The sequence below is a fragment of the Coturnix japonica genome, chromosome 7 (genome assembly GCF_054131305.1).
Source record: "Coturnix japonica strain WE chromosome 7, WE-NBRP24, whole genome shotgun sequence".
Lineage (NCBI taxonomy): Eukaryota > Metazoa > Chordata > Aves > Galliformes > Phasianidae > Coturnix > Coturnix japonica.
Window position 1 is genome coordinate 20,897,080 of NC_140669.1, and position 23,439 is coordinate 20,920,518.

General features: G+C 40.5%; 1 protein-coding gene and 1 long non-coding RNA gene across 5 annotated transcripts in view; one reads left to right on the forward strand and one right to left on the reverse strand.

Annotated features, from left to right (window-relative positions):
- Positions 1-2,975: 2,975 nt before the first annotated feature.
- LOC107316606 (uncharacterized) lies at positions 2,976-23,159 on the reverse strand. 2 transcript variants are annotated; one of them, XR_001556467.3, is made up of 6 exons: positions 21,655-23,159; positions 19,312-19,434; positions 17,205-17,352; positions 10,548-10,648; positions 4,354-4,440; positions 2,976-3,854 (listed from the first exon to the last, which is right to left on the reverse strand). It is a non-coding gene; the product is annotated as an uncharacterized LOC107316606 (long non-coding RNA). The 2 variants fall into 2 exon arrangements; XR_014948064.1 differs by having other exon boundaries at positions 10,548-17,352.
- The window catches only part of ITGA4 (integrin subunit alpha 4), a 39,697-nt gene continuing 20,109 nt past the window's right edge, over positions 3,852-23,439 (forward strand). For 2 of the 3 annotated variants that reach the window (XM_015868322.3, XM_085552675.1), the window contains exons 1-11: positions 3,852-8,916; positions 8,997-9,118; positions 16,312-16,418; positions 16,515-16,644; positions 17,900-17,967; positions 18,634-18,763; positions 20,232-20,317; positions 20,644-20,703; positions 20,806-20,943; positions 21,389-21,500; positions 23,155-23,249. In XM_015868322.3, coding sequence (XP_015723808.2) covers positions 8,234-8,916; positions 8,997-9,118; positions 16,312-16,418; positions 16,515-16,644; positions 17,900-17,967; positions 18,634-18,763; positions 20,232-20,317; positions 20,644-20,703; positions 20,806-20,943; positions 21,389-21,500; positions 23,155-23,249 — 1,731 coding nt within the window. In that variant the 5' untranslated portion in view covers positions 3,852-8,233. Of the gene's footprint in view, positions 8,917-8,996; positions 9,119-15,208; positions 15,329-16,311; positions 16,419-16,514; positions 16,645-17,899; positions 17,968-18,633; positions 18,764-20,231; positions 20,318-20,643; positions 20,704-20,805; positions 20,944-21,388; positions 21,501-23,154; positions 23,250-23,439 lie in introns of those variants that run through there. The other variant, XM_085552674.1, reaches the window with a different exon arrangement.

Sequence of the window (23,439 nt, forward strand, 5' to 3'; positions counted from 1 at the left end):
AGCTAAGTACAACAGCAACAGATTGTTTCATTTCAATGCAGATTTTATAGCAACAATTTGCAACTAATTGCTTTTGATGTCTATTATATATATACAGAAGAAGGCAAGTGAATAGATGTAACATGTTTCAGTAAAATCCAGGAAGAAGGACATTTACCTTTAAATGGAGGAATTCATACTGATCTATTCTCTATATACTCTGTGTTCTGCCTAGTTTGAATATTCCTACATCTTCCTTGTTTATGTAGCTGTAACTTTAAAACACCTCCTTGCAAACTATGATAATATTCAGATGGTCGTGTTATTGCAAGCTCTACATGTACCAAAACCAAAAGAAATTCTTTAGAATACAAATGTCTTAACTTATATCAGACTTGATTGCTATGAAATCACATATGAAATCACATATACACAGGCAACAAGTAACTAATTTTGAAGGTTATGTCAGTATCAATAACATTTTAAGTCAACATTTTAACAAAGAGAGATCTGAGAATTTGACAAAAAGTTTTCCTTCTGAATTTTTAAAAGGGTTGATAAATCTGTGAGGATGTATTATGAGGAAATGATGTATTTTGTGTTCATGCTAAGTGCTTTCGTAGAAGGAGCACTAGAAAAGATTAACAGGTTCATGTAAAGCTAGATCAGTCTTGTTATTTCTTCTCCTCTGAAACAGTCCACAGTCTCAGATTACAGGTGGCTCCACAAAATCACAGCATTTTTGCTGTTTTGTACCACAATTTTTCCTCACCTTAATTCTGTCCTGGATTTAGTTGTAATTCGTCTGTGCAACTCTGTTTATATTTCAAAGCTGCTTCTGGTTACAGATGTTGTCTTCTACCCTAACATAAATTCAGAGTTTATTAAGTAATTTCTGTGCATATCTAGGATTCCACTCTAACATCAAAGTAATGATCCAATTTCTCATAATTGGATGAGAAATACTCCTAATTTACTCACTCAGAAAACAGAATCGGACATAGCAATCACCATGCTTCATAAAGCTAGCCTGCAGTCCATATTCAGATGTATGATCTCACTGTGATGTTGTCTGATGAAGCTCAGTATCATATCCTGGAAGATACATGTTGGGGTATTCTAAAGCCAAGTTTGAAACCAGAGTGGCACTTCCTCCAGATGTTTCTCTTCAACAATCCTCTTCCAGCAACTGATTTATTTTGTTTTAGAAAGAAGGTGCTCTTGAGTTTTTTTTCCTATTTGAAACACATCCGATGTCACTGCTTAAAAGAACACCCTCCAGTTGGTGAAAGACATGCAACCGAAACCTCCATAACATGGGAGCTGTTTCCATAGTGCTCATATTTCCTGTGGAGCCAAAGGCTTTCAGGCTCAGCAGACCTACAGACTCTATAGTACTAACTGTCCAGCTGTTGCTAATCATTTATCATGCCTATTTTTGTCACAAATACAAGTGAGAGAAAGAGGTGGGGGAAAAAACACAAAACACCATGGGACACCTCCACTCTCTGCAAAATATTCAGCCATTTGAATATTCTTGAATGGACAACTCTGGAAAGTTACAATTAACTATTAAGGCAGTCCTTGTAACAGGACAGCCTCACTGTATGGACATGTGCATGTATTCAAAGGCTGATACAAATGGAATCCAAGATGCAATCAAGAGATTTTGATCTAGTATGATAAATATTATATTAATTATTTTCTGAGTATCTGTAATATAGAACTGATGTTTCCTGCCAGCAAAACGAATATCTCCTTTGATTAAATCACTAAAAATTATGCATTTAGTTGTTTTTCTTGCTCAGCAGAAGAAACAGATGATTCTCTTAAAGCTGCTTTGCAGCTATCAAAGTTCTTTTGAATTCTCTCCTTTTCCCACTGCACCCAGTCTTGTCAACAAAGTCATGGAACATGCAGAACAGAAACATGTAAAAACTGGAAACTTGCAGTATCAAAAGGTGGGCAAGAATTATTGTTTGGAGAGGTCATTAGGTTGAAATTGGAATTAATTACAGGAAAGGGCTGAAGAAAAAAAAAATAAGACATGTTCATTTCAAACATAAGAAAAAAAACCAACTTTATGTTGAAAATTTTGGAACAAACATATTTACTTCTCATGGCAAAATAACTGTATCAAACCTAAAATAATTCCTTAAAAGGTGAAAATAATGAAAAGTGCCACAACTGTGATGCCCCATACTTTTGCAATGGACAACACAGAGACGGCTCTTTATTTATAGTTGGCCCAGATCTGGGAACTCAACAACCTTAGACGGAAGTTCTAAAGAAAAAAAAAAAAAAAAAAAAAAAAAAAAAGAGGATATGCAATGAATTTATCACACGTACACATCTGCTTTCGATTACGATGATCTATTATTTGCTTCTGGTACTCAGGATGCCATAGCCACAACACATATCACACCATTAAAGGTTGAAAAGTTATTCTGGAGAACCTGTATTTTACTTCACCAACCAACTGCTCATAGGAAGAAAAAAAAGGTCTCAAAAACATTCCCTGAAAAATGTATGATCATGAAAATACTATTTGTCAATTAAATGAAAAGCTGCTTCCTCTTTAATTGATTCTAAATGAAACTCTCTCTCACATACAAAATGATAAAAATTAAAACCTTTGCTAAAATGAGTTGCTATTTGGTGCCTTGGACATCTGTGCTTAATTATACTTGTCAGTGGACAATATATCCTTTTCATTCAAGCACACATATCTACTGCAGAGGAAAGATGAAGTTTCTTGAAGAGAATCTTAGGGGCACGTGTAACATTATATTTGCCTTCTAGAACTTCTCAAGTGACTGCAAATGAACAATAGACTTTTTGGTCCACTGCCATCATAGAAAAACAAATTATGTGAAAACAGAAAATATTTCTGGTGTGACCAAAACACTAAATTGTCCTTGTTACAGGCTTTGAAATTTACAATTTGAAATATTAATATTTAAGCACTTCGATAATTTCAAAATGACACTTCCAAATTTTTCTAGTTTGGAACACATGAACATTTTTATTTCTAATTGAGAGTAGATCTGATGAGCCTCCTCCAAAAGCAGAGGCAGACATATGCAAAACAAAGGAGAACAAGGACAGACACAGCTGGAAGCAGGCGCACTCATGAAGACTTTTAGGAATGTGTGCTTTTCACCATATTTGCAACACAGTGAAAATGCTCATGTGATCAGTTACTCAAGTTCATACAAGTTTCCCATACAAGGAATTTAATTTAAGCCAAATGCCTCCAAATTAGGAAATAAAAAAGGGAGTAGTACAGGTAATGCAGGAGAAAGCTAATAATAGACATTCACAGGTTCTTCCACCAGCGTTTTTCTTACCCTTCTCACCAGCAGTGGGATGCATTACACAAAAGCAATGTTGACAGAGAGGTTAAAGATACAATACATTTATCTTCTCCAATTGAACAGCTTAGGAGAAGGCAAAATCATGGGCTTTTTTTCAGTGACTTCCTTTCATAGTCCTTCCAAACAAAATGAAGTAACAGACAAAAATTTCCACAGTAGTTACTACTTCAATATTCCTCTCTTGCTGTAGACCGAAAGGCTTCTCAGCACTTGAGTCCTCTTTGAACTCAGGAAATGAGCCATCTGAAAAAATGAAACATCACATTTTCTAACAAAAGTTACTCACATGTTTGCAGAAATCTCCTACCGGAAGTTTCTTAGTTCTCACAGCCAAAAAACATGTGGGATCCCTGGCTGATCAACTGAAGGCTGTGTGAAGTCTTTTCTGCTGATTTCCTATGGCTCAGGCTTCAGGATGTTCCACAACAGCTACTCAGTGGAACAGCCTTCAATTATCCCAAAAGTACTCCAAATAAATCATCCTAGGGTTATAAAAGCCTGATGGAGGAAAGAGAAGAAATACCAGTGACTAATGCTGTGCTAAACAGTATCTTCTGGAGAGACACAAGCGGCTGAGAAAGGTTGGTAATTAGTTAACATCCCAGCACCTTGTCACATGCACTGCCTCTAACATATGATTTCTTACAAGCTATTATTTATGCATATTTAAGAATTACTTTCTTTTTACAGACTTGAGCATTAATGCGTTAATGCACTTCACTCAACTCTGTCTTTAAAAATCTGTATCATTATTTTGAGTCTATGCTAATAGATTATTATAGTATAGCCCCACTTATCATAGGGCTTTGTGAAGACAAGGTTTACAAAGCTGAGAAATTACATTTTGTAGGTGAACTATTACAGCTGGAAAAAGGAGAGTGGCTTTCAGAGATCAAGGTCTTCAGAACTGGAAATAAATTTCAAAATCAAATTCAAGATGAGGAAAACTACAGACTTCAGTAAGTATCAGGTCATCTCAGACAAAGACAGATGGTACCTGTGGATTAGAAGGGCTCTTGCTGAAGAGGAGAGATAAAATGTGTGATCTGTTAGAAGTCTGTTACAGCCTGTGGAACCTGGGAGCCTAGGGAAAAAAAAGAGTTTCTAAGATTACATGATAAACGTATTTTCCATTGAAAGCTGTATTTTTATACCATTCATTTGGGTTACAGACAGAATTCTCAAATGTGTCTTCCAAAAGGATGCTTGAGATCTGCCTTAGCATCCAGGGTGAAAAGCCCAGAAGCAGAGTGCCAGAAGTGCTGCCAAATGGCAACCTCAGTTATGTTGTGTAGTGTCTGAGCAACTTCACTCTGTTGTACAGTAGTTGCTTGGCTTCACCTAGGCAGTTTTACAGCGGTATATGGTATTTGCTGTTATCTTACCTCTGCTGAGTACATGTACATGACTCCAGATATTGACACTTCTTATGAGTATTATACTTCTTATGAGTATTCTTACTTTTATGAGTATTTGTTCTGCTTTACACCAGCAAATCATGCATACTTCTGTGCACTTACATTTGTCTAAATCTAACTGCTGATGTACATGGCAGAGGTGATATGGCCTGTTCTGGTTATGCTTGCATTCTTCCCACTCTGCCTCAGCAAACCTCTCCAGAAATATCCAATGTTTGTAATTACATTTGGAGTACTGAAACTTGAAGGAGCACATATGATCTGAAATACAAATTTAGGTTACCTTGCTCACATGATATTGCATTCTGACATTATGGCATCAGTAAATCAGGCTTTCTCCAGTGTAACTTTTTTAAGCTGGGCACCTCAGGGCACTGGCAGAAGAACATTTGGGCTAAGATATCTGAACTCCAGCTCACTCAGTGCTGGGGAGATGGATTTCTATTTCCATTTTAAGGAATTAGGAGGATAGACTTTAGCCTTTAGCTTTTCAGATTCTTGCCACTTACTGATACAGCCCCATGAGTTGAGGAACTGGCCTAAACCACCCTACTGACATACCTGATACAACTGGCCAGTCACATAATATTTGCACTGATCTAGATCTGGGGGTGTAGCTGGATTTTTAACCCAGATCACTTTTCTCATCTTCTTCACTGCTCCATTAAGTAGCAGTGTAACAGAGACAGCAGCGTGATTCAAGAATGAGCAGCAAAAGATGAGGAGAATCAGATGAAGTACACACATCTGCTATAAAATACACTTGCCAAACCATGGCCTAATATACTTTCTCACGTAACAAGCCATCCCAAGAGCTTCATTGAAATTGCCTTAGATGGTGAACCAGCAACAAGCAGAAGAGCAAATCACCATGACATTTTGCTCTAATGTTTAATCACAGAATACTGCAGGAGATACGCTGTTGAGATTGCATACTGGCAAGGTTATTTTGGGAATGATTTATTTTCATTGTTTTGCTATAATTTCAGTACGCATATTTGTGAAGAAAATATGAATATGTATTTTCTCCATAAATACAGGTACTTAGTTTCCAGTGTTAGTTCTATCTTTTCTACAAAGTTATCTGAATCCTTAAAATTCAAGCTTTCTCTCTATTACACCATTTTGTCAGTTTTGATTTGAGATTTTGTGCTCTCCTGGCCATAAACTTGATTGGTGTTGAAAACTTTAGGTATTTCTCAGAATATTGGTTTCTGATGTTCTAGCAGGTTTATGTAATTCCATGGACTTCATTGACAGATAACAACTGCATTCACTCTAACACAATCTAAGAAACAAAGGACACATTTCTTCCTGACAAGGAAGGTATAACACAGTTTTTCTCTGCTCCAAATAAGCAGCTATTTATGCGCTAACAGCTGAAGCTCACATCTTTAGGATCTACCTCTTCTTGTCAGCTAGCATCTGTGCTGCCAGCTCTGTACCCTCTGTAGTAGTCCAGGGACCACTAGACTGGAGGTTCTACAAAATTGCTATAAATTTCGGCTGCATCTCTTTTTTCCCAGACTCTCCCAAATATATAAGTCTCAAAAGATTAACTCATCTCTGAATTTTGCAAACAACTTGTGTACAGTTATCCCTTGTCTATTTGACACTTGTTGATAAGCTCCAGTGCCAACTGTGAGGAAAAGGCCACCTAAAAAGGTGGTAGTGTGGAAGAGTTTACAGAGTCTCCTCTGGAGATATTCAAACAACAACTTACCTGCTGCTTTCTGTGCAGCCCACTGTAGGGAATCTGCTTTAGCAGGGGTTTGAACTAGAAGATCTTCAGCGGTCCCTTCCAACCCCTACAATTCTACAATTCCCCCAAATGATTAGAAGCACAGCTACAAGGAAACTGCCTAGCTGCACTCACTTGGTTCCTGCATCAACTATGCACAAAATGATAGACATAAAATTGGCCTTGAGAGAGAGCAGAAAGGACAGATATGACTAGGCCATACAATTGCCAGTGAAAAGGAGGCTGAGAAATTGCTCTCCATCTCTCTGGCATTCAAGGGATAGATATTTTGGTGATTTTTGTGACTAAGAAATGAACTCAGGAATGGTAATGATCTCCCAGAGAAAAGCCTGGAAGTCCCCAAAAACTGGCTATGGGGTCAGGCACTGATGAAGAGATGTTATGGTTTCCCACCAATTAAACCACAATTTAGTATTTTGGATTTGAATCATGATTGCTTTGTTGCTTTCAGAATGACACTGAAAACTTGCCTGGTAGAAAATGCAGATTCACAGCTGCTGCTGATTGTCGTAACTCCTTTGATGTCAGCAGTTGGAAGGAAGATGAATAGCAGCTGAGGGGCTGTTTAACTTCTTTACACGAAAAAGTCACTGCCACGCACCAGTATTTCCCAGGGAAGCCCTGTGATTGTTCTAGAGATCAGTACTTTAAAAAAAGATGGAGTTGGCTGACTGTCAGTCCTTGCAGTGCACTGGTCTCATTCCAGGAACTATACACCTGAATGTTCTTGGGAAGATGAGATGTACTGATCCTACATTGCCTCAACATCCCACTCTGGTAATTGCTCAGTATTTAGCAGAAGGCTTACGTTTTCCACACTTCCATCAACTGAATGGGAATGAGAGGGTATCTTTTTTATTTCAAGCAGCTTCAAATGCCATGTTCTGAATTTCCATTAGCGGGTGGTATGCCACCATCTCACACTTACTTCTAATGTGTAGAATATTCACCAGTTGAAATGAGAATGGATTTGTTTCCCAGCTCTGATTAGCAATCTTTCCAACTAAACTTTAAATTTGGAAGAGTTGTCTAAGTTCTTGTTCCTTTAACTCAAAACTGCATTGGGCTCTGCTCTGTTACCAGACTGCTGCAGCAACAGGAAGCCCTGGTATTCAAGGGACTCTGAGGCAAGGTTTGCTGGCAGAAGTAACAGCCTTGATTTCAACAATTCAGCATGAGCTAAATGGAAACACACACAGCAAGGCTTCTTGCTAAGATCAACGAAGCCTCGCTATCTTGCTATCTGATAAGCATCCAGCCTCTTGTGCAATGCTTGGGTTTGTTGGTTTTTTTTCACTCCTGTGCGGTCCAGCAGACTGGCTAATAATTTTGCAAGCAACTCACAGAAAGAACTGAACAGGCATGCAAAATGTCATTTTAAAACTTGAGTAGAGAGATGGGGGTTGTTCTGATTTCATCCCCTTTAGAAGGAAGTCATCAGCTGGAAACAGTCTTGTACAGCTCTGGCAGGAAGGGGCTCAGGACTGGTCCTTGCATTTCAGACACCAGTTTCATGACTCAGATATCCCCTGCCATGAAAGGGCGGCCAGGAATGCCCCATTGGTACGTCAGATGAAGTGCAGCAAGTCTAACAGAACAGATTCTTGGATTAATCTGTTTTTAAAAGGGAAGTGCAAATCTGACCACGTGGTTTTCCTGAAGCTTGGCTAGGGTTTCCCTGCTAGGACTCGGGGGAGATGCTCTCAGGGGATCCAGCCAATGGAATCCAGCCCACCTCGGGCACGTCGAGGGCAGCGGGCAGGAATGACGGCTGGCATTTCGGGCATGGCCCCGCTCTGCCGGACCCACCGCCTCCACACCGCACCCGGACGGCTCACCCGCGCCGCCCGCCGGGCAGGTGCGAGGTCCGGCAGGCTGAGCTCTCCCCGGGGAGCCCCGCAGGCCGTGCCGCTCCGGCACCGCCGGGCGCGGACAGGGCGGGGAGAAACCCGACCTCGCGCCTGAGACGGCAGTGGGGTTCCTGCGGCGCAGCAGGAGGCGGCGCGGCGGAGCCGTCACCTCCCGAAGGCACCCAGCCCCGCGCGCACCGCAGCTCCCCACTCGTCTTGCCGGCAGTGGTCGCTGTGAGCGGCGCGGGTCGCCCCGTCCCGGGGCAGGGCACGGGGCAAGGCAGGGCGGGGCTGCCTCTCTCCCGGAGCGGAGCGGGAAGGCGGTCGCCCGTCTGCCTGGTGCCGGCCGGAGCCATGCGGAGCTGCGGGCGGATTGCGCGCTGGGCCGCCCCGTTGCTGCTGCTATGGCAGTGTCTGCCGACGGCGCGGACCTACAACGTGGACACCCGGCACCCGCTGCTCTTCCGCGGGGACAACGGCACGTTCTTCGGCTACTCGGTTCTCCTGATGGGTCACGGCGAGGAGCGCTGGTGAGTCCCGAACGGATCGGGGCCGCCGCGCGGTCGCAGTCCCCCGTCGCGGCGATCTCACGCCTCCACTCTGCCCGCAGGCTCGTGGTGGGCGCCCCGCAGGCCAGCTGGGCCGCCAACAGCTCCGTGCTCAGCCCTGGGGCCATCTTCCGCTGCCGGATCGGGAGCAATCCCCGCGGGAGGTGCGAGCAGCTCCAGCTCGGTGAGTCGGCGGCGGGCGGCGGGATGACCGTTGAGCGCTGCGGGACAGGGGCTGCTGCCGGGCGCTGCGGTGCCGCATTGCACTGATGGGAAGGGGGGTGACTTTTCTCCGTATGGGAACAACAGATCGCATCAGAACTTGGCCGAGAGGTTCACGCTCCCTGGTCTCGCAACTCTCAACAGGGGAGGGTTCGGTGCTTTCTCGTGCTTCCCGCAGCAGGCTGGTGAGTTAGAGCTGTTGTCACCGGCACGGGGCTTGGAACACTGGCCTGGACCTTCTGCAGAGCCATTTCCGCAGTAGCCGCCTCGACTCACGGTGAGGTACAGCCACCTGGCTTGGTGCTCGTCCCTCTTCATGAACTGAGCTTCAAAGGACCAAAGCTATGCTTGACAAACACAATTTTTTCCACCTCCTGCATTTAACCAGACTTCTCCCATCCTCAGGAGGTGTGACTGCACACCCAACTTCCAAGTGTCCGATGCTTGCTCAGAACAAGAGCGCTTCTCAACAGGTTGCCGTGTGCACATCTTAGTTGCTTTGGGCTCTGTTCACATCCTCACAGAATCACAGAATTGTAGGGGTTGGAAGGGACCTCTAGAGATCATCGAGTCCAACCCCCCTGCCAAAGCAGGCTCCCTACACCACGTCACACAGGTAGGCATCCAAGTGGGTCTTAAATATCTCCAGAGAAGGAGACTCCACCACCTCCCTGGGCAGTCTGTTCCAGTGATCTGTCACCCTCACTGTAAAGAAGTTCTTCCGCACGTTCTCCCTGCACAAGGCACGTTTAGCTGTCCCTGTGCTGTGCCTATAAAGTCTCCTGAACTTTCTGGAGCCGTTAGAGCTGCCAACTTGCTGCCCAGACAGGATAAGAAGCGCGGGAAAGTTTTCAAAACGTTTGAAACCAATGCAGGCGACAGCGCGCCGTGCCCCAGTGCACACTCAGGATGGGCGCAGGATTCTGAGACAAAAATGTAAGAAGAACGATTTCCCTGTGCCACTCTGCACGGTGCACAGAATGGACAGGTTTGACCCGTTTTTAGCAAGGAGCAGTAAAAGTTACCTTTTGTAACAAAGTTGCAAAGAGATACAAATAGAACGCATACATGTGGCTGGTTATGGAACAGCACACGAATTTATGCCAGCCCAAGTAGTTCGTCGGTGTTGGTTTGTTGGGGTTTTAGTTTGTTTTGCTTTTACTTATTGGAGTAATCTTCTTCCAATGTTAAATTTATACGATGTAAAAGAAACAGCTTTCTTCTCCAGTTGCTTGTTTAAGAGGCTTGGAAAAACTGAAGAAGTCAAACAACAGGTGAAATAGTGTATACAAAAATGGCATTGAGTCTCTACTCCTGGGCTGGAAGCTAAAATAGCTTCTCACTGTGAAGGTGAGGAGGAGGGTGCTCAGCTTCTTTGAAAGCTAACGTACCTCTGCAGCACTTATGCATTCACTCGTTTAGCACGCATGGAGACAAAAGCTCTGTCTTGAAAAATGTAATTCATGGTCTTTTCCTCAGTAGCTTAGGAGACCTGAAACAAAATGATGCAACAGGTGACCAAAAGTGTTTACATGGTACTAAAAACTTAGGTTAATACCACTTCCGTCCCCAGGTTTAGATACTGCAGGTTACACAGCAATATTTACTGTCTTGTCCTGAGCTTTTAAAAACAGTGATACCACAAGATATTTTGCAAAATGTTTATTTCCTTTAGTGCTAGATAGAATCTTTGTAATACCAAGGTTTGTCTATGGTGTATCTGAAGGTAAACGCATCCTAAAGGAGGAGTTCTGCAGTAAAACAAGAAGCAAGATCAATCAAGCAACCAAACTGTGATGTGGTGCATGGGATGTAAATGAAGTAGAGTAGGATCTGAACTTCATTAAGTCTTTGCCTTCCTGCTGAGCAGTTGCAGAAATACACAAGGGAATTTGCAGTTGCAAAGCTAAACTTAATTATTTCTTATCTAACTCATTGAGGCTGTCAGCATCTTGGGGTCATAGTGGTCTTTATCAATACTGTGTGTTTCAGTCAGTGACCTAGTTCTTCTGCTTCTTACCAGCAACAAGTTTGGGTTCTGAGCTTGTAGAACAGGGTAATTTTCTCTGAAAAAAAGTGCAAGGATATATTACACTCTTGGGACTGGCAGATGGCAAAACAGCCATTTTTATCTTACTCTTAGTTACTTGAATTCACATTTCTTTCAGATGAAGAGTCTTTGGGATGATGAGTTTGATGAGTTCCTGGATACAGAATATAGAGGTGATAACAGAAGTGGGTTGCTTTTTTTGTTGTTGTTGTTCAGGTTTTTGGGTTGTTTTTGGTTTTTTTGTTTGTTTGGTTGGTTGGTTTTGTTTGTTTGGTTTTTTTTTTTTTGGTGTTTTTTGAACATCAGAACTTTGTAATAAACATAAAAATTCTAAAACATATTCTGCAATTTTCCACTAAAGTAGCCTTGAAACTGGCTTAACAAACTAACAAAGGATTACTGGCAGTTTAAAAGCCCCTGATCACATAGGACTGCTGCTGTGTCTTCTGTGTCACATGTCCCTAACTGATTGCTCAATAGAGACAGGGTTGCTGGGAACAGTCTTATGCTAAAGTCATTGCAGCATCTAAAAACAACTCATCCAGAGAATTGTCATGTTGCTTGCAGCGTTGCAAGGATATGGGCTGACATAAAAACTGAGAGGAACAATTAAATCTGCTAATAAATCTTTGCCTTCACAGCCCCTTGCTTGTACTTCTAAAACACTGCTGAAAAGAGGAGTAAAGATGTGAGTCTTGTTTCTAGCTCTAGTACTTCTGTCACTGGAGTCAGACAGTCTAGACCACTGTTTTACTCATAACTGGAGTATTTCTAGGTGATGGTTTGTGTTAGATGTGGACACAGCTGGGAGTTGTAGGCACAAATATACAAGATAGAATGCTCAGATATATTATCCAGAGCACTGTCAGCCTGCTAGCATATTTTTGAACTTCAGGACCTTATGCGTGTCTGTTTGGGGCAGAAGCAGACAACTTAGAGGAACTTGCTCTTCAGATCTTATGACCTCTTGCATTTTGGACTTGTAAACATTTTCAATCAAATTGCTCTCAGATTTGAAACTGAGAGCTTTTTATTGGTTGAAAAAACAGACACAGAAATTGCCATGCAGCCTAAAAATAAAACAGAAGTTTCAACTACAGTCCATACTGTAAAGCCAATGCACTTTTTTTTGGTTTGTTTTAAGAATCAGATCAGAAAGTACTGCCCACATCTTCCACCCTTCCTTTAAGTCTCAGCTGCAATTAACTTAAGAAGAAACTTCCCTCTAGCTCCCCCAGCTGAACCATTATGATGGAAAAGTGAGCAGCTAATAGCTTTCCCCAAAAGGCAGACCTGTGTTCAACCCCGATCTCAGTGATGTTCCTTTTGGTTGCTCAGCTTTTTGATCTCACTTGCATTTCTCATCCCCTGCAAGTTTTCTGCTTGGAAACATATTCCAAGGAAGGCAGGGCTGTCTGAACCTGTGTCTGTTACAGGATCACAGAAAGAGCTCTCAACTAACATCTTATTCCAGGTGGAAGCATTTTGAGGAGCATTAGAGGGATAAGACCTATCCAATCTCTGAAAAGAGAGAAGATGCCTTGGGCAAGTGAAAGGAGGCTGAGGCCCTGATATTTATGAGAGGGGGACTTGTCCTTGCAGTAGATTGCTGTTAAAATCAAATAGCATTAGAGGAGTTCTAGAGGGATAAAGAGGATTGTGGAAAACTGTTGAGCATGGAGAGTACTGAAGCAAGTTATATAAAACTGGTTTCTCAGATGACACTGCAAACATCTGTATTAGAGTCCTTGAGACCAGAACTAGAAATGGCTTTTTGAGTTCTGACCTTGTTTATGTGCGATTATGCTGTTCCTGTGGATGTGTGCAGCAGAGATTATAGCAAGAGTGTATCTTCCAGCTGTGTAATGTACACAGACAGGGCAATTACTTATCTCTCAGTGACTTTATGACAACACACGCTCCTTTTTCCTGAGGCAGTCAAGCTGCTGTGTCCTCTTCAGCTTATGTAGTGCAGCTCTGTTGCTTGTGCAGAACGTAGCTTTATCACCAGAGAAAGCCTTTATGAGGACCTACATTGAGCAGGGGCTCATCACCATGTCTAGGATGTCAAATTCACCCTTCTCTTGCTCACAAAGGCCTATCATTTTCAAAACATTTGAACACTTGCCAGTCAGAGAAAGAGAAGAGGTACAAGGCAGCAGTCAGCAAAGGACCAAAAGAAAGCTGAATCAACACATGGTGGAGCCCAGAAAAAAAGGAAACAACTGTATAGTTGGAATAATACAAGTGTATCATTGGAATTACAGAATAAATAGCTAGAGAATATCTAAGAAAATACTCACCAATGTTGAGGCTTTCAGTCAAGATGAACACTCACTAATGTTGAGACTCTTCACAAAGAAGCAATCTCCAAAAAGAGACACTACCTTAGTGGTGGTCAGCCCTTAAATGGGATATAGGAGAGGAGGAGTCAAGCTCCAACCCTCCCAGAAGCACAACTGAATTACCTTCACCTGTGCTCCCACAGCTGACTGTCACTTGCCTCAGATGGTTAATCAGAGGTTCAGGGTGTGATCAACAGTTTCCCTTACTAAAACCCAGTAAGCAGCAGCAAATTGTGATGCTTCTTCTTGTTATGACCTCTGATGTATGTATAAGAGTGAAGTATTGAGATGAGCAAAGCTTTCTCCTATCTTAGATGTTGCTGTTATCTGGTCTTGCTTAACTTATGGATAAAAAGGTTCAGGAAACCTCTTGAGGTTATAGTTATGATACCAGTCTTCTCCACTTGGTCCATTTCCTACAAACCCATGTGCACTATCAAGGAAAACACAAGTAATTCTTTGTCATAGGAGGACAGAAAGCATTGCTGAATGAGAGTTGCCAGAAGTGGCTTCTCTGTTTTAAAGGAGTATTAAATTCTACACTTGGGAATGCAGAGGCTTTTATTCTTGCAGATGCTTCTCCTTATGTTTTTTCCATGTGACAAAGAATTACCTTGATACTATAAAAGTGGTATTTTCTGTCCAAAACTCTCTGACATCCTAGGTACACAATCATTCGAAACAGTGGTATATAGCAAAACCCATAGTCATTCATGCATCCCCTGGTGACTGAAATTACTGGATACACCCCTTTCTGTTTCCATACTTAATATGGGGTGGTTGTGTTCTCCAAGAGCAATTCAACAAATTCACTGAATTAGGACTGGATTTTCACTCTTATGCAGCAGACAGTGATGGATCTCAACCCTGTGCCCACACAGGAGTGAGGGCTGGGATGTCCCCAGAACTTGTGCCTGCTCCTGGGTAATGTAGAGCTTGGGCTTCAGGAATCACAGCTTGTTGCTACAGCACTGCATCTGGGAGAGTCTTCAAAACTGTAAAGAGCATAGTAATATGGCATTATGTATTTCCTTATTTTATAAGCAGTTATTTTCATAAGCTGTGTCATGGTGATGTATAGAAAAAATACTGTTTCAGTGTATGTTAATGTTTATTCTCTCAGATGGGCAGTAGGTACTTTTATGAATGTAAAGCATGATTTATATAACTTAAAATACTTCTAAACGTGCAGCTTTTTCTTACAAGAGATGCTACTGCTGCTTCGTAGGAAGAAGTGAGTATTTGCTGGCTTGGTAGTGCTGTAATCTTTTGAATCATGGAATCCTTAGAATTGGAAGGGACTTCTGAAGTCTGTTTCAACCAACCACCCTGCAATGAACATGGACACCACAGCTAGATTATGTTGCCCAGGGCCTGATCCAGCCTCATCTTGAAAGCCTCCAGAGAGAGGGCATCAATCACAACACTAGGCAACCTGTGCTTCACCACCCTCATTGTAGAAGATTTTTTCTTTATTTCTATCCAAAATCAACCCTCTTTGAGCTTGAAGCTGTTTCCTCTTGTTCTATTGCCACAGACACTGCTTGAGACTCTGTCCCCTTCTTTCCTGTAGCTCCCCTTTAGATACTGAAAAGTTGCTATCAGGTCACCTTGCAGCCTTCTCTTCTCCAGGATGAACAGCTCCAGCTCTCTCAGACTGTCCTTGTAGGGAAATGTTCCATCCCTGGGATGATTTTTGTGGCCCCCTCTGGATGCGCTCCAACAGGTCTGTGTCTCTCCTGTACTGAGGACTGCACATCTGAATGCAGTACTCCAGGTGAGGCTTTACCAGTATGGAGTAGGGGGGCAGGATCGCCTCCCTTGCTTTGCTGTCCAGACATCTTTTGATGCAGCTCAGGATAAATCTGGATTTCTGAGCTGTGAGGGCACGCTGCTGGCTCACGTCCAGCTTTCCGTCCACCGGTAGCCCCAGGTCTTTTTCAGCAGAGCTATGCTCAATCCTTTCATCTCTTCATCCTTTCTGGGCGAGTCTGCAGAAATTTCACTGTGTTCTCTAAGGTTTTAAAAAATTAACTCTCCTTAACAAAACCCCAAAGACTTACTGCTAAATAAATGCAACAAGGCAAGAAGCATGCAGTGCATATAGACACAGGAATTTCACGTTCCCCATAGAGACTGCAGTTGTATACCCTCTACCTAACAGCCATTTACAGTAGAGATAAAAAATTTTAAGATCTGTGACTGACTGATACATAGATGCTGAAGAAACCCTTGCAAAGAATGTTTCTAAAACTGACCCTAAGATAGTCTCAGACTGTGGAAGACTGAATTCTGGGATAGGGAATCCAGATTCACTCTGTAAACTCACTACAGATGTTTAAAAAAAATAAAAAAATAAAAGAGGGAACACTTCTATGCTGGATTTCCTTGATTTCTCATGCTGGCTTCATTATCATTTTTTGAGTATCAGTAGAAAATCTTTGGGCTCAGATAGGTTAGTAACATGAACTTACTACTTAAGGATTGTCTCATAGGGATGTGATATAAGCCATGAAAGAGATGCTACTCAGTCATCAGACTGAGTGTAACATCGCTTTCTGCTACAGTTTCTGCTATGGAGAAGTCATTTGTCACTCCCCTTGGTTGTATACATTCCTGCCTTCGTTTACATAAACATATTTGCAGCCTTTGCAAAATAGAGACAGGTGTCAGCTACCAAATTTTTTCCATTCGGTTCTGTTGGACACTGTGTGGCCCTTCAGCTTGTCCTCATGCTCCGCATCGGTTTTTGTGTCCCAGGCAATCCAAGTGGTGAGCGCTGTGGGAAGACTTGTATAGAAGAACGAGATCATCAGTGGCTGGGCGTCAGCTTATCAAGGCAGCCCAGAGAAAACGGATCTTTTGTCGTATGTATTCACCACTGCAGCTGCAAGTCTGCTTGTCAGAGTACCTTCATAATTCTTGCACTTCTGTGTCAAACATCATCTGTTTTTTATCCATAGGCTTGTGGACACAGGTGGAAAAATATCTTTTACATAAAAAATGAACACAAACTCCCATATGGTATTTGTTTTGCTGTCTCTTCTGATTTTCGAACTGAGCTGAGCAGAAGAATATGCCCATGTTATATAGGTAAGCATAAGGCTTGGGTCCCTTCTAGGGAAGGATGAGAATCAAAATTCAGTGATGAAAAGCTGTGAAAAGCCTGTGCTGCTCTGGACAGGATTTCTGCAGCCAAAGGCTTGAAGGCAGAGAGTTCATAACTGATGTTATGAATGATGTAACTTTGCTAGCAGGATGTTTACCACCTCTAAGAAAAATTGCATTCAACAGGCAAAACAAATACTTGCTGGTTGGGCTGGATAGCTGCATCCCAAAAACACACTAGTGGAAAACCTCCTCAGTTCGATTCCTCTGTCATTTCTTTACTCTGCTCAGCAGTACCCTGCAAGGAATCATTAATGGCAATGGATTGCTGTTGCCATCTTCTCCTTAGCCTCTGGTTTCCCAGTGTGACCACACGTCCAGCTGCTGTCCATCCCTGTTCCTAAACTGCTTCCTACTAAGGCCAGTGCTCAAGATGTTGGGCAGTCCTTCTTCAGAGGACTGCAGGGACAGAATAAGAATTGAGATCTGAAATTGGACCATCCAGCCTTCCTTTCCATCCAAAAGTGCAGTGCATGACCCTGTACCTTGCCAGTGTGAGGAAGAGCTAACAGTCTGGCCTCTCTGTGAGACCAACAGTGTAGTGCCCTCAGATATCCCTCTGTTGGTTTCATAGACTGCCAGGAGCCTTGAGGAAGTTGTGCTTTTCTCTTCTGCGGCTTATAGGTGAAAAACCTAGGGTGAGATAAAGAAATTACAATGGGAGGATGTTAGCAAGGAGGAGCAGGAAAACAGGGCTGGGAGATTTGGGTGTAAAACAACTGCTAAAGGTAATAGGCACCAATATTCCTAAGATATCTGTAGTAAGTCCTTCAAAGCCTTAATGGAGCAGCAGGGCAACATTTGTCAAGACACATAAGCCTGTCAGATTGTCTGGATTATAGGCAGAGTGGAAAAGAAGAGTTTTATCCATTGATGTTGCTCAATTCATACTACTTCATTCTCATGGAACAACTTAAAGAGAAAACTAGAGCCTTTAAAGTCACAAGATTTCAAGGGCTGTTGTGATCAAAAGATACGTAGTGCTTTGGGTTTGTTGTATCAGAGTATTGACACTAAGGGTCACACCAGGGAATCCACTGTTTTTAGTTTTATTACGGAACTGAAGACTGATGATTCATTGTTTTGTTTTAAGCTTGTCTCAGTCTCTTTTGAAGACCTGGTTATAAGTTCTGAAACTGCATGCTTCTCATCCTCTTTTATGTTTCTTTCCTCTATGCAGACCATGTGCGAAAGTTTGGAGAAAATCATGGGTCATGCCAGGCTGGAATGTCCAGCTTTTACATGGGGGTTTGTATTGAAGATACCAAACACCTCATATACATGCATATATATGTGTACATACATACATATATATATGTGTGTGTGCATGTGTGTGTATATACATTATATATATATATATATATATAAAATGTCAGTAATACTTGAATGATAATTCCCAAACTAATCAAAAATACTTCTACTTTCAAAATCACTTTTAATCTGCAATTAAAATTAAAAATTACTATTCATGGAAAAAGAGCATGAAGGTAACAAAATATGGAGTTTTATGTTTCTGCTACTATTAATTTGTTTCATGTAACATCAACACGCATAAGCAGTATGTTCTTGCTTTGCAGAGTAGTAGTCTGTATTATACAATCAGAATTTTAAGACTGACTTTAAAAAAAAATAAATAAAAAAAGAAAAAAGAAAAGAAAGAAAAAGAGAGACTATCCAGTTTGATGTTCATACTAAAATGCTTCCAGATCAGTGTTTGCAATAACCATATTTTGAGAAAGGCTGAAAAATGTTGCCTGTGATCTGGTGGTAAACCCTTGGTGCTGAGCCATACATGTCTCCAGTGGCATTTCTCTGAGTTGATAAAAGATCTAAAGGAAAGTTTTTGACTTATTTTGCTAATTTTTGTGAATGTTTAAACCTGAATAACAAAGCTATGTTTTATTTTTCTTTTAGGACCTAATTATAATGGGAGCTCCTGGATCATTTTATTGGACTGGTTCCGTTTTTGTATACAATACAACTGCAAATACAATCCATACTTACACAGATTCAAATAACCAAGTGAAATTTGGCAGCTATTTAGGTACTTCAAATATTTAATACCTTATAAATATATTAATCAAAGGCTTAGCTAAATAGTTGTGATTTTGAAATCAGTGCTCAGTGTTTCTCAGCATTTGCTTCATTAATCCCAGGAGTGACAGTTCTGAAGATGTGTTTTAATTTTGATAAATATTATTTATTACTAATTTCATATCTTTCTGATACTTTTTGCATTGAGTTTTTTTTTTTTTTAAATGTTGAAATCAATATAATATCTCTCATTAAAAATGGAGAAAATGAATCAGTTTTGTGATTTTTTTTCCCCACACACACTGTAATGTCACAGTAGGAATCTGGGCACTCCGATTATTATTGTTTCTTTTGATGTTTTTTTGTTCTAGAGTGCATTACAATTACCAATGTTCAGACTTCAGTAAAAACATTATATATATATATATATAAGACCATATATATATGGTTAGAGGAAGAAAATTAAGGTTCATCTAATTAAGTTTAATTTTTTGGTTCAATAAGCATGAACTAGGTGTTGACCTTTAAATGAGAAATTTTATTTTTCACATCTCTTACCTTAGAATATGAAAAGAAACAGTGGCTTTAAGAACACGAATTCCTAACTGCTGTCTTCACAGACGAAAGATTTAAAGCCCATTCTTGTCTGATCCAAGATGATTTATCTGTTTTCTCTGAAAGCTGTGAAAATCAACAAAAATTCAGTAAATGCAAGAGTAGAAGAATATGTTAAATGTCTTCTCTGTTTCAAATTAGCCATAGTGCATTCTGCAAGGAATAACAATGACTGGTGTAGCTACAGCTTCTGGCATCACAATTCTGTGGCTGGACATCTGCACCAAAATGTGGTCTTATTTGTCAAGAGCTGTCTCCGCACAGACAAATACATTGTTATGTAGATTCAATTACAAAAACTGATGCAATGTTTTCTTATTATGTAGTCAAGCTTTTGGCCTGATTTACTGCTATGTGGACATACACAATAAATCTCTGTGTGTGTATATAAAAGCATGCATATACAGACATACATATGTGCATAGACATAAGTACCCCCACGTTTCATTTCTCTACAGTCCAGTTACAACAATAGTAACAGTGACAATCAAACTGCTTCCATGTTGCACTGTGTATGCATGTGATAGTTTGCATTGTGTTATGGACTTGCTGAGCAACTGTAGAATACACAGTAACAGAATATGTTTGACATTTATTTTATGGACTTTTAAAGTTTGGCAGATAAGTGAATCTCTGGGAAGAAATGTTTCTGACACTCATTTCTACTTTCTGGAGCTTACTGTTTGTGTGGACCTTTTGTTTATACTTTAAAATTTTCCTTTCTGTTTTCATTGCTAACTTGCATGGCATCTGAATGTCAGACTTGCAATAATTTGCAGTGTTGACAGCTTTCATATGTCACGCTCCCATTTTTTTACTTGTATAGCACTGACAGTATTGAATAGTGCATTTCTGTTTTGCAGGGTACTCAGTTGGAGCTGGACATTTTCTGGCATCTTCTAGCACAGAAGTAGTTGGAGGGGCTCCCCAGCAGGAGCAGACTGGTAAAGTAAGAGATTGCTTATATTGTTGGTTTGATCAATACTCCACCACTAGCTACCCATTTATTTTCCAGATTAGATTACCAGAATAAAGACAAGTGTCAGGTAATATGATTTCTCCTAGGGAGAAAAGCTAAAGAAGGAAGGAGAGAAGACAGTCTACATAATACTGCTGTGAACTGCAGTGCTAAAGGTACAGATAGGAAATAGCAAGTAGCAGTGTCTTGTGATACTATGTGTTGCCTAGATGATTCTCTAGCATATGCAGTAAAGAAAACAGAAGATAGTATTTCAGATTACTGTTTGCTGAGCTTCACTTTTGTTCTCATTTTAGGCATACATCTTTAGCATTGACAAGCAACTGAATATTCTGTTTGAACTAAGAGGTAAAAAGGTAAGTCTTTCATGCTACTTTTCTGCGTCTTCAAATTTCTACCATTAAAAAAAAAAAAAAAAAAAAAAAAGTGAAGTGACAGGATTTCTTGTTTGCACACAGCTTGGTTCTTACTTTGGGGCTGCAGTTTGTGCAGTGGACCTGAATTCAGATGGCCTCTCAGACTTGTTAGTTGGTGCTCCCATGGAAAGTACCATCAGAGAAGAAGGAAGAGTTTATGTCTATATCAATTCAGGTTCCGTAAGTATTTTCTCTTAAAAATAGATCGTACCACAGTTGTTCTCATATAAGAAGCTAAAATATTTCTTCTCCTGTCATATAGGATACAGGAAAAACAACTTTAGAAGTATGGTGATGGTCTCAGCAGGACTCTGTAACACACCCACAGAGGCTAGCTACGTAGACTTTAATGCACACAGTTTTCTCAGAGCAGAAAGCTCCTGTACAAGCTTTCTGCTGTTTGCAGGTGTTTGCTCTGGGATCTTGCTGTTCTCATTTTTAAAGAACAGATGCCTTATCCCTTCACATTCTTAAGCTAAATATTGTTAAATATCTTTGATAATTCTGGCTTCTGCAGCAAGCAGTTGAGTAAGATTTTATGCTGCTCCAAGCTGTTTTATTATTTTGAGGAGTATCTCCTGGAAGAGCCTCTGTTAATGTGCCTTTGATAATGTATTTGCTTCAGGAAGCAAAGATGGTAGAACTGGACATAAAGCTCAGTGGGAGTGACTCATATGCAGCCAGATTTGGGGAGACCATAGCCAATCTAGGAGACATTGACAATGATGGTTTTGAAGGTAAGTATGAAAATCTTAAAAAAGAACAAACTTTGGTGGACTGTCATGATAAATAGGAGCATTAAGAAAAGTTGAGAAGACAGTGTCCCTTTATTCTCTATTCTTGGTCCTCTCCTGTAACTTGCAAGACTTGAAACAGTAATTTGTTTCTTACCTGGCTTTTTTTTCCCTAAAGCAGTCCTTTTCCTCCTTGGTAGCTACTGTTCCTGTAACTCTTGTTAGATTCCAGTTCTTGTGGTTTGCATTATCTTCACAAACTTATGCAGAAGTTTCAAGTTTTGTCCTAGAATATTTGCAAACTCAAAAGGAAAACAATAGTCATGCACAGAGCTGGGGACCAGAGAAGTAAAATCAATGTAACAGCTGTATAACAAAGCAGATATATGACAAGGGATATGGTTTAAAATAAGCATCATAAAACTGCAGGGGGACTTGAAGCAAGTGGATTAGCTTTTGAAGGAAGCTATGCATTGAAAAGAGTAAGTGGAGACGATATTGAGAGTGACAATAGGAAAATAAATTTTCTTGTAAGAAAAGCAGCTGGAAGCAAAACATGAAGAGGAATTGTGTGCTAGAAACCATTTGTCTATAGTAACTAACAGAAAAGCACAGTAAAGCCGACACCTCCGTTGATGTAAGCTTTTTGTATCAGTCCCATGAAGATAATGGCATGCACGTTGGTGTAGAATCTGACCCCCCCCGCAAGAACATATGTTTAGTTTTAATTAGCACAACTTGACTGTCCTATTTTCATCTCACCAGTGGAGAGATGTATTTTGTGCATTTTAGTCAGCCAAGTATGGATTCAGTCAATGTGGATTCAATCAGAGAGCTGTTCAGCTAAACCCAGGCATCAGATTTTTGCTTCTCTTGCGATTTTGGTTTGGTGGCTCATATATTATTTCTGATTTAGAGATAGCTTTGTTTCTTTGTGAATGAAATGTTACCATTACTGATTTGCATGGGTGAATTTTAAGATGCTTTAATTAATTTCCCTCTGCTTTTTGGTGAATGTCCTCTGGCTATTTGAACCCTGAAGCTTTTGGTAGGGCCTGTTAAGTGTTGCTTTGTTTGTTTGTGTATTTGTATGTTGACAGTCCATTCAGTGATTAAATCAAGTGCGTTTAAAATATACTCCTTTGTACAGACTGCCTTCATTTCCATGTTAAATGCCCATTCATTCTTCTTATCAGCTGTTAAAGACCTATCACAGAAAAATACATTGTTCATTTCAGTTAATAAGACTACTACTTGTGCTTCAGTTATTTAGACCATTTGGAAATTGCAGAGTGCAGGAAAATCATAATAGTTTCAATAACAGAAGCAGTTGTTTTTCAAAACCACATTTTTAGCTACTCTCTATGATAACCTCTTAAGGGTCAAAATCAGAATTGGTAAGAACAGATTTCGTGTTGCACAAAATTAATGGCTGGTTAGCCCTTATTTTCCAGGAAGGCAGTACTTCAGGCAGAGTTGCATTACTGAGCTTGTCTATATTGTTTCCAGTTCCTTTCATTTTTAGCATTTGCTTTTGAATTTGGGCAAATAAATGTGTTCTGATATGGCGTGCACTGTGGTCTGGATTTTTTTTAACTGTGTTTTGTTCACGCTTCTGAGTCAACTGTTGACTGTTATAATTGTTTTTTTTCCACAGATGTAGCAATTGGGGCTCCACAAGAAGATGATCTAAAAGGAGCTATTTATATATACAATGGCAGGGAAGATGGAATAACTCCATCATTTTCACAGGTATGATTTTTATCAATCCAGGAAAATAAAAAAATCCAACCCTTAAGTTTAGATTCAAGGTGTTTTTCTCTTAATTTAACATTTAGTAATTTAAAAGACTCCAGAATTTTTTACACAAACTGTGATTTCTAGTCATAATATAACCTTAACATAAAATAAAAATGTTTTAAAGGTTTGTGAGATACAGCAT